The 11,191-nt window shown below is 45.0% G+C and overlaps 1 protein-coding gene across 1 annotated transcript; it reads left to right on the top strand.

The window, feature by feature from the left end:
- Window positions 1–2,566: 2,566 nt before the first annotated feature.
- On the top strand, window positions 2,567–11,091 carry Agr2 (anterior gradient 2, protein disulphide isomerase family member). The gene is made up of 8 exons (XM_048415927.3): window positions 2,567–2,723; window positions 5,260–5,396; window positions 5,660–5,723; window positions 5,838–5,890; window positions 7,074–7,147; window positions 8,189–8,252; window positions 9,904–9,987; window positions 10,865–11,091. The coding sequence occupies exons 2-8, from the start codon at window positions 5,267–5,269 to the stop codon at window positions 10,912–10,914; spliced, it is 519 nt and encodes a 172-aa protein (XP_048271884.1). The 5' UTR covers window positions 2,567–2,723; window positions 5,260–5,266; the 3' UTR covers window positions 10,915–11,091.
- The last annotated feature ends 100 nt before the right edge of the window (window positions 11,092–11,191 follow it).

Genomic DNA, 11,191 nt, shown 5'->3' with positions numbered 1-11,191 from the left:
GAACACTTGCACGTAAAGAAATATGGAGAAAGGGGTTTACTGAGTGACTCACTGTCTCACCCTACAGCTTCCATGACGAGACCGATTTTTCCTTTTTTTTCTTTTTTACCTCTTAAATTTTATTTTATTTTATTTTGGGGGTGGGGTTGCAAGAGCAGAAGGAGAATATGAAAGGATGGGTAAATGAATGGGATCAGGTTACAGGATAAGACACAAAGAATAAATGAAAAGAAAGTAAAAAAATAATAGAGCTCTTTCTTTAAAAAAAGAAAGACAAGGTTTACAAAAGTCTTTAAACTGACAGCACAAACATTTCAAACATCAACGCCCTCATTGTGGTAGCCCTAAGCATCACTGTTATCAACCTTAGTTCTGCTTATTTGGAATTATCGAGTCCTACTCACACAAATCCTGATATAACTCAGTTATTACCAAAACTATGTACGAAGCAATGGCTCGCTTTTACAGCATCAGGCGATGACAAAGGGTGGCCACACAACTCTGCCTTAGCATAGAAGAACAACCCTGCCTGCCCATCTCAACACTGCTGTAGATATTTGCTGCACTTCGGGATCGCTGTTCTAAGAACGCCACAGGATAGGCAGGATGTCATAATAATTACTTCCTCCTTCCTGTACCATCACCGCTGTGGCAAACACAAGGTCTTTACTAGCGTGAGATTAGGCACTGTTATATAATTACAATGAGTTTTATCAAATCAGAGATGCCTTTAATTGTCAAGAGATTTGACCGAGATGTGTCTCAGAAGAATCCATGTGTTGAAGTCCTCAGTACCTCAGAAGGTGACCGTACATAGAGAGGTCTTAGAGAGGAATTAGGCTAAGTTCTCATGGTGTGGTTCTGCAGAGGAACACTTGCTAAGCTTGGGCGAGGCTCACAGTTTGAGCCTAAGTACCACACTAAGTAAATAACGTACAAACAATTGAGTTGAAACAGGTCATTAGACTGGGTACAGATCAAATATGACTGAAAATTAGGTCACAGATGGGGACAGAGGGAAGGCTGGGTATAGGCACATGAAGATTTCATCCACAAGCTAAGGACACATTGATGGTGACAGGGAGTCTAGAACCATGAGAATCTCTGTGCATCAGCCTCCCGGGATGGACGGTTCCTGTCAAGGCAATTCTAAGAGTCTAATATGCCAAGTCCCTTCTCCTACCTTAGCCCACTCTACACTCACATTGTGTATGTCACTCAGATGGGTGTGTTACCCCCGTTGCAGACACACAGAGTGTAGTTTCAGAGGCGTTCAATGCCATCTCTGACATCAACAACCAGCGAGCGGAAACAGGATGCCGCTCAATCCCATCCACCTTCCAATTTCCAGGAGGATGGAATCGACAAGCCCTGGCTTTGCTCCAAGCTGTGCCCACAACTGGTTACAGGGCCTTCAGAAAGCCATTGTTCATTTGTTTGTTTGCTTGGTGTCCTCAATCTGTAACATGGAGGTTTGAATTGAACTAAGGCCTAAATAGGAAAAGCCTATGTGAGAGCAATTCCAGTCTAGCGCAAATCATTTTTTTAATCTAACTTTTAAAAATGGTCTCTGTAGACTCTTGTAAAAATCAGAGGCAAAGGCAATAATTTTGAGAGTCGCTAGCCCCACAGAATCCAAGCTTTTGCTGAAAGAAATGTATACACTTCAAAATATTTTTAGGCATGGGGAAGTCAATTCATTTCAACAGTGACTTTGTAGACAGTTTATCCCTCGGGCTCTTTCCTGCCGAAGATTCCTCTGTTCTAAGTTTTTTTAAGGATTGCATGCGGATTTGTGAGCAAAGCACAGAACTGAATTTTTTTCTAAGAGAAAACTTGAATTCCAGTCTTTAATTTCTCGGTAATTAGATATTTGAAGAGGGGTGGATTCTGGACATTGGTATGAAAACCGAGGTAAGTGGCTTCCTGTTTGTCTGCCTAACAGGAAAGTTTACCACTAAATAAAAACATCTCTGGAGTATCTGTCAACTCCTTGGAGAAAACTTGTTGCACACACACACACACACACACTATCAGCAGGTCAATTATTAGCTCACAGTGTTAACCTATCCTTTTCTCTTCAATAACCTCTTAAAATCTGAACTAGTCCATGGGTAGATGATTTGTGTTTCTTTTACCTTAGTTAAAGCGTTCTTTGAAAGAGGCAGGTACACTGTGGAAAATAATCTGTGTGGTAACCGAGTATGCCCAGATCTTTGGCTGTAAGCAGGGTTGGAATTGTGAATCATCATTTTTAAGTTCAATAAATGCAGTCTGCCCAAGAGGGAGGAAATGGATATCTATAAACCCCAACTTCCATCCAATCACATACAGACAAATCAACTTTCAGACAAATCAGATGTCTTCATTTAAAGCTTACCTGGACTTGGCACACTGCCCAGCTTCTCCAAAACTACTGACAATAATACTTTCCCTAACAGTACGCTTACAAAAAAAAAAAAAAGAAAGAGAAAGAAAAAAGCTTGTGCTATGAATGCTTTTTAAAAATTAACAAGAAACAAGGAACTTTTTAGCTCAGAAAAGGCAATTGCTTAGGAGAAGGAAAGTTTGCTTCTGAGTTAGCAGCTTGTGGAAACAGGATTAGTGGGTGGGATTGGGGTGTGCTCTGCCCATAAATAGAGGCTCAGGGCTCTGCTGGCACACTCAGAAGCTTGGACGGCAACCCAGGCAGCTCACGCATCGCAGGAGGGTGGGGAACCCAGGTAAGACAATAGCTTTGGCGGCGCACCTGCTAGAGTAAGCCACAGCCTCTGATTTCTGTGCACAGATGCAGGCAGGCAGTCAACCGACAAGATCCGAGCAAGGTTCCCAGGGCAGGAAGCAGGCCCTGGAAGGAGTATCACCCAAGCCACGGAGGCTTGCTGAGGCCTTTCTTTGGTCAAAAGTAGCCGAGTATCGCGTTCCTGCCTAGGCTCAGGGTGGCGCCTTGCCCGTCAGGAAACTGGAGGTTTGTGGGTGGGTGGGTGGGTGGGTGAACTGAAGAGTTTTCAAACCTGAGTTAGGGTGCGGGACATCCTGTACCAGTCTCTGCTCCTCTCCCACTAGGTAACGCAAAGGTCACGGGCTCCTCCACTCTGAAGACTCAGCTCAGATTCCCCTCCTGGGAATATATTATTGCAAAGCAGGAAACGGTTTTCTTCATGCTTCTGCAGTTTTTAAGGCTGTCAGAGGGGAGAGTTGGGCACTTTCTGAAGTAACAGAGATAGAGTCACGGGAACCTCCAGCAAGGACATTCACTAACACAAGATGGGGACAGAGCGACGGGGAAAGTCACCAGTTCCAGAGAGTCAGTGGTCCAGAGTGGGGAGGGACGGCGAATTATCAAAGCCTTGCAGACTTCAAGCATCGGGCTCTGTGGGCTTTGAGAGATTTATGCAGATGTTTGTAGAGTAGAATCTTTGCAGAACAGACCATTTTCATCATGAGAACTCAGCAGAGTGGATCCCAGAAAGCCATCACGGAGTGGGATGTTTGTACAGCAGTTATTAGCCTTCCTTGAAGCATCCTGTCATAAAACACACGTGACATCACTAGTGCCAGTCCGTGATGTGCACGGCTATTGCAGGGAGTCCTATGAGACATCTGCACAGCAAGAACTGGCAGTGGATTAAATGCAGCACTTGGCCACCGATTTACTTTGTATTTTCGATATATGTAAATGCTTATTCAAACAATATATATTCAATATTTGTTGATAACGTCAAAGAAGTTTATCTATACTTCTGAATCAGCTTGTGTTCCAGAAATGCAATAATCGTCACATAGGCGCCTCATCCGTTTTTAAATATTGAGCAGAAGACACGCCACCAAGAGAGCTGCTGGGCACCGCTAGTTTCTAGTATGCTTGAGCTGCTACTGCAGAACTGTAGGAGACAGAGATTGTTATTAGCACTCCTGCATCCTGGGAATGTAGAAATTTATGATATAGTATCCCTGCTTTAGCTCGTATCTTTTCTGAGCTGCTGTGTGTCTGTACACTATGGCTCAGATAACCACTGGCCAGTTTAATTTAAGGTATCACTTGGGTTGGTAACAGGGACGTCTTTTTAATTATCAGGTGTCTAGCAAGAGTTTCTCTTCAAGTTCACGAATGATAAAGATCTTTCCTCTTAGTTAAACCATGACCGTCTACCCTGCTTCCTTTGTTGTGTCTATTGGACGTCATCAAGAACTATCCAGATACTAGCAGGGGGCTCTGGAGCTCTGCATTGCTTTCTGGGGAAACTTCAGCATCAGGCTTCAGGCGTTTCTAGAATTGAAGTCTGCTGCAGCCCGTGGTATGGCCCATAGGTACTTGGAGTGAAAAACAACCTACGTGGCCTTCCTTCCTCTTCTCATTCCATGTGTCTGTTTGGTCATTTAAAGCCCTATTTGTGATCATCTGCTGCAGCTTTTCCTAGTAGTTAACTGCCAAATAGCAGAGGGAGAGAAAGGGGAATTTAACAAAGGCACAGCCTGGGTTTTATTCTCCGTGTCGTGTACATCACAGAGTACATCCGTGCACTGGCGTGTATGCCCTCCCCTGCCACATAGGTCCAGACAAGGGCAGAGAATGTTCATTGTATGAGTCTTAGTTTGTTCATAACAAATACCATTTGAGCAGATCCCCCAGTAGGGAAAGGGAATGAGTCTTCCGAGAAGCAGCAAAGCTAGCATGCTCTAAATGAAGTAAGAATGTGACCACATCATTCATATCCATTCTTCAAGGACAATGTGCCCATTTCCTCAGAAGGGCCAAGATGTCTATGCTTCGGGTGCCTGTTTCAGGGAGGGAGATGGGAGCTGGCACTTCTGCTCTGAACTCATCCCCGAAATCTCCTCATCTCTCTGAACTTTAGAATCTTCATCTACACCGTGAGAAATCAGGGAAGGGGAAGCAGAGGTACCACCAAATTACCTACCAGTAATATGCTTTTTTAGTATGACTTTAAGCGTGTTATTCCCTCAGCTGCAAAGTATATACATCTACCTAGTTACATATTTTATTAAAATATATATTATTCTATTATAAGATAAGATACAACAAATATTGTACATCCACTGATCTGGAAAGTGGAGACGGTGGTGGCGGATAGGCAATAGATGAGTAGACACCACGGGAAGTATCGCTGGGAAGCTTCAGCTTTCCACTCGGGTCTCAAGTCTTATCTCAGTGTAATCTGGTTCCCATTTTCACTGGTTTAACTGCTGTGAAACACTACGCAGATTCTATTTCCTTTCTGTTTCTTTCCCGTGTAGATTCGCCATGGAGAAAATTTCAGTGTCAGCATTCCTGCTTCTTGTGGCCCTCTCCTATACTCTGGCCAAAGACACCACTGTCAAAGCTGGAGCCAAGAAGGACTCGAAGCCCAAACTGCCCCAGACCCTCTCCAGAGGTACAAGTCTAATTCTTGTTGCCTCCCACCTGCAATTTAAGTCCTAAAGACTCTCTGACTCCTGGTATTAAATGTGTACACTGAAGATAAGTGGGGATTGTTTTTCTTTCTTTCTAGATTTATCATAGTTAATAATCTGGTCTCCTTGCTCCGAAGGCTTCTGTTCTTTAGTACTAAAGGACATTTTATCCAGGTCTTTATTATTACGTCCAGAAGGGTTGGGCCTGAAATGGATTTAAAGATACCAATTCCTCTTGTTCTAGGTTGGGGCGATCAACTCATTTGGACTCAGACTTACGAAGAAGCCTTATACAAATCCAAGACTAGGTAAGGCAGCCCGTTGCGTGGAGCGCCCTCGAGCCTCTTGTGAGCGCCATCTAGTGATGACTATCAGATGTTCATGGCATCCTATTAACCATCCCATCTCCGTCTCTCTTGCAGCAACAGACCCTTGATGATAATTCATCACCTGGACGAATGCCCACACAGTCAAGGTAATCTGCTCTTCGACATTTTCTCTAGAGGCTTTTATGTCAGGTCAGGGTTCGGATCGCTCATCTTTACATTCCTAGAACCTAGCACCGCTGAACAAGGAAGAAGATTTTAAATACTTTAAAACAAGATAGAATATTTAAAGAGAAATGTGAATGTTTCCATGTTTTGAACTAACCACTGGTGCATATTTTGAGTAAGAAATGCTGGGGTTCATGCTCAACTTCTTCTGTCTTTTTCCTGATACATCAGCAAACACCATTGGGTTTCCTATTACATAGATCTCTAGGCATCTTCATACACATGCAACCTGCCTGGTTGGACAGTTTCCCCACATTGGGTGTAATAAGCTCATTGCAGTCTTCACCTAATGATTCTAGCACAGGGGGCTCCTTGTGTTCCACTGGTCTCTGGGTATTAGGTAGTCCCTCTTGCCCAATTCCAGCCACTTCACACTGCCTCTATACTTCCACCTTAGTCCAAGCCAGCACCACACCTTGTCCACGATACTACAGCTGATCACATCAGTCTGCCTTCTACACAGAAGCCAGCCTGGAGCTGTTCAACACAAATCAGACGCTTTCCTCATGTGGCCCAGTGGCTTCTCATCACAAACAAAATTCAAGCCGGGTTCCTGGCTGTGGCCTTTGAGGCTAGACCCCATCTGATCAGGGCATGGTTTTCCTGTCCTGTCAGGATCACACATTCCCACACTATATTCAATTCATCCCTATTCACCAAGGCTGTTGCTCGTACAGCGCCCTCTGCTGGCAGTGACCTCTCTCCGATAGTCTGGGCAACCTGTGCCCCAAATAAACCACACTGTGACCTCAGTATCGCCTCCTGAAAGAGATCTTCAAGCCTTTGTCTTACTTTATGTTTCCCCTATGTATTCAAGGTATTTTCCCTAGTATATAAAATCCTGCCTGCTATAATGTAGCTATTCGGTAACACCACACATCATTTGCTGGAGGGGCACCGCTGAACAAGGAAGAAGATTTTAAATACTTTAAAACAAGATAGAATATTTAAAGAGAAATGTGAACATTTCCATGTTTTGAACTAACTACGTCCGTATTGTATTAAAAACACTATTCAAATTAAAAGACTACAGAAAGTAAGGGCTCTAACCAAAACCGAGATAAATGCTCAAGGACCCTTTTTTTTCTTCTTCTTATATTACAGCTTTAAAGAAGGTGTTTGCTGAAAGTAAGGAAATCCAGAAATTGGCGGACCAGTTTGTTCTCCTCAACCTGGTTGTAAGTATCCCCTCACCACCATCTACATCTCTGGGTCCCATTTCTGATTCACTTTTCTCGTGCATCTTGCTGCATTAACGAGCATCTCTTCCAAGTACCTATCTCCCAGATGAGAAACCTAGAATCCTCTACTTTGTTAATAATCTTTTTTGGAAACTTCTCGTTCCTGGAATTGAGGCCAGCACCTGGTATGTGCTGAGGAATGATCTATCACTGAGCCATGTCCGCAGCCTGTTTCTTAGTGTGGCACACTTACGTTTAATGTGGTAATTAATAATCCTATCTGAAAAATATAGTCAATGGTCAGCATTTCTGTGCTGGTTTTTAGTAACTGGTTTTTCTGTTCTACCCATCTTCTCCAGTCCTGCCTCACGGGTTCCTGTCACTTCTTTCTCTTTATGGGAGAGAGCTCTGGTTGTCCAGATCTACCCACGTGTTCTGGGCGTCAGCTCCATAGCTCCCGTCTCATTTTCTCCTCACCAGCCCTCCTGCCTTAGCCACGCTTCTCCTCTGTAACAATGGCCTCCTACCCATCCAGTATAGCTCCCCCCGAGTCTCCCTCCTAGGCTTGCTCTGTTCTCTGAGCAGCAGATCCGTTTGCTGCCTGCCTCCGGTCCTGTATCACACACATGCCGCTCTTTCCACTCTGTGATGCTTCTTCTAGCCTGTTGTGGAATCTTTGGAGAAGAGACTCCCTGGCAGAGCCTCAGGCCCATGGTGCACCAAGACATAATCTCTTTCCTGATGAGTTTTTTAAAATAGCATCATGGATTCCACTGTGACATTTCCATATGCAGTTTGTGTTGGTGCCCCCACCCTTGCAAGCCCCTTTGCTCATCCCTAAAGCCCTCCTTCTGTTTATCTATTCTATAGCCCTTTTCCAGACCCCACCCCCCAGCCCTCTCTTAATAACGGTTTCACTGCTCACAGTGCCCTTTCTAACTCCAGGAAAATCTAACAAACACATTTTTGCATTGGCAAGTTTGAAAATACCTAAAGAATAAACAAGCAGCTGTGTTTTGTTTTGTTTTTTGTCCTCAGTATGAAACGACAGACAAGCACCTCTCTCCTGACGGCCAGTATGTCCCCAGAATTCTGTTTGTGGGTAAGTGGGGGTCCCAGTGACATAAGACACACTGAAGATTATGCAACTGCAGCCACATCCTATCTTTCCCCACATCAGACCTCCCCATCCATGTCCCCAATCTCACCAGTCACTTCACTAGAAGCAAGGTCACCAACCTCCAGCAAGGAGTATGCCATTCTAGGCAGGATAACGCTAAGTCTCACAATACTACACTTTCGCCAGAAAGTGTCAATGAACTACTATCTCCACAAATTACTTCTTTCCTCCAAACAAGTAAATCTCTGCTTCTGGTAATTCATTATCTGTTGGTCCTGGTCCAGCATTCTGAAGAGACAAAGACAGTCGCTCCGGGATGAGACGGAATGCAAACACAGCTGGTTCTTACATGCCATCTCCCCTATTTCAGGACATTCATTTCGTCACCCCTCGTTTCTCAGTCTTAGGCATCCAGCTCAGGGCTTGTGCATAGCTGGTAAATGCTCTACCATCGAGCCCAGCCCCACCCCTCAGCCACCCCTTTTAAAACCTGCTGTCTTTACCTGTCCACATTCCCTTTTCGTTCTTCTGGATTGGATGGACCACACCTTTAAAGTGTTCTTTCTCGTTAGTTACATCGTTTCAACTTACATAAAAGTACGATAGAATGACTGAATTTGTTTGGGGTTATTCAGTTGTCTTTTTGGGGGGGGGACAGTTTCCGTAGTCCAGGCTAGCCTCAAACTCTCTATGTGGCCAAGAATAATCTTGAACCCCTTATCCTCCTACCCCTAGGCTCCAAGCGCTGGGGTTACTGGCATGTACCAGTATGTTTAATAGATGGATTTAAACCCACAGTTAAAGAGAGATAAAAGGGAAAATTCAAGTCTCTACTTTGAAAATGCAGCTAATTAACCACAAAGAATTAAAAGTAAATAAAAATGGAAGGCATGATGTGTAGTTATCCGACCCTGCCATACTTAACGACTTTTATTATTTTTGTCTGAAGAAGGAAAAAAGACTGGGGATACAGCGCAGTAGGCAGGTGCTTGTCCAGGATGCATGGGGCCTTGGCTTTCATCGTATAAACTGGGCATGGGGACACAGATCCAAAATTCCAGCACTCAGGAGCCTGAGGCAGGAAAATTGTAATGATTTGGGGCCAACCTGGTATACATTGTGGATTTCTTGCTAGCCTGGGCTACAGAGTGAAACTCTGTTCAAAACAAACAAGCAAACAAAAAAAAAATCAATGAAAATAAACAAAAAGACAGAGAACCAATCTGATCCAGGTTAACCTTTTGTGTCCCCATCACCCCTCCCCAGCAAATCACAGGCTTAAGCATACCCAGATACCAGCATTAGAAGTAGCCAATTACCAAGCAACGAAACCCCTTAAAATTCTCACGGTAGTTCTGTAATACAGAATACTACATTTTCACCAAGAAAACCCACAGAAACAAGCACTGTCCTTATTTTCAGGGCACTGAGGGTGGCAGGGCCGGAAACCTTTTCCATAAACAGCACCGTGCAGCTGTTCAATGTCCCCTACACTGCTCTACAGGGTTCGGGTGATAGCTCCCGGGGCGGGTAGCAGAACAGATAAGTGGGGCGCCACACTGCAGGGCATGGGCACATGATATAGGCTCCCTGGAAGCAAAAAGGGTTCCATCCTTGTTCTTTATCTCCACAGACCCATCCCTGACAGTGAGAGCAGACATCACTGGAAGATACTCAAACCGTCTCTACGCTTACGAACCTTCTGACACAGCTCTGTGTAAGTCCGAGATCCCTATTGCTGTAGTGCCAGGGAGAGGCTCGGCTGAGGTGGGCTAGACCTCTGCCCAGGGGTGCCAGAGAATCAGTCCGACCCAAACTTTTTCCCTTTCGGCAAACCATATGCCCTACTCCTCTGCCCACTTTGTAAACATCTCGATGAAGGATAAATCATTCAGTCGCGGTACCGGCTCCTCCGGGAGAACGTAGCAGCAACACTGTCTGCCCCTCAACTTTTCTCCCTTCACAAATGCACGCGAACCCCTCCCTCTGTCACAGACCTGACGCAGAAGTCAGAAGAGGGTTTCTTCGATCCCCTCTCCCCAAATAACGACAAGGGAAATCATTTAGTCCGTGTTGCGGTGGTGAAACTCAGGTGCAATTTGAGGTCATGGGCAAATGATCCGGAGAGTGGCTTACTCACTGTGGCGGCTGTCAGAGGGGCGGGGAGAGATGAGGGAGAGAAAAAGAGGCTGATTTATGGCGGATGAGGCTGGCAATTCAATAACTGTAACACCTGACTGGTTCCTCTGGGAAGAAACTGGACTTTGTTCCAGGACCGGTCCTAGTCACTGGCAGTGGCTCCTAGAACCTTCCTATCTGAACCCTAGTCATCACCGACATGCTACATGGGCTTTTGAAACTCAAAGCCTGCCCACCCGCAGTGGCAAGCCTCCAACAAGGCCACACCTCCTAGTCCTTCCCGAACAGTTTCACCACCTGAGGACCAAGCATTCAAATATTTGAGCCGGTGGGGGCCACGCTCATTTGAACCGCAATGCGCTTTATAATGGTCACTTGATTATCCTGATTTTCTGTCCATCAGTGCAATGCCCTTTTTAATGGTGACTTGACTGTCCTGATTTTCCATCCCTCAGTGCTGGACAACATGAAGAAAGCTCTCAAGCTGCTGAAGACAGAATTGTAGAGCCAGCTGTGCAAGGCGCCCAGCGACGGGAAGGCGGAAGCACTGTGAATTGCTGACCACATTACAGCTGAATGTTACGACAGATGTATTTTTTAAACACCCATACATGGGGAAATATTCTTATCTACTACAGTGAAGCATGATTTTCTAAAAAATAAAGTCTTGTGAGTACTCCAACCAGAGAGCTGCTGTAGTGTTTCATAGTAAAGCTATCTGGAGCAGCCTGGCACAGCAGCCTGGCACAGCAGCCCACCGCTAAGCTTTTCTTAGAGGTGAG

Source organism: Myodes glareolus, chromosome 11, assembly GCF_982192425.1.
Source record: "Myodes glareolus chromosome 11, mMyoGla1.1, whole genome shotgun sequence".
NCBI classification, from domain to species: Eukaryota; Metazoa; Chordata; class Mammalia; order Rodentia; family Cricetidae; genus Myodes; species Myodes glareolus.
The sequence above is the reverse complement of the archived record's forward strand: the minus strand, read 5'-3'. Positions and strand labels throughout refer to the sequence as shown.

Coding starts and splice junctions, on each gene's coding strand:
- Agr2 (XM_048415927.3), top strand. CDS start 5,267: ATGGAGAAAATTTCAGTGTCAGCATTCCTGCTTCTTGTGGCCCTCTCC. Junction 5,397..5,659: donor GCCCCAGACCCTCTCCAGAG/GTACAAGTCTAA, acceptor CTCTTGTTCTAG/GTTGGGGCGATCAACTCATT. Junction 5,724..5,837: donor TTATACAAATCCAAGACTAG/GTAAGGCAGCCC, acceptor TCTCTCTTGCAG/CAACAGACCCTTGATGATAA.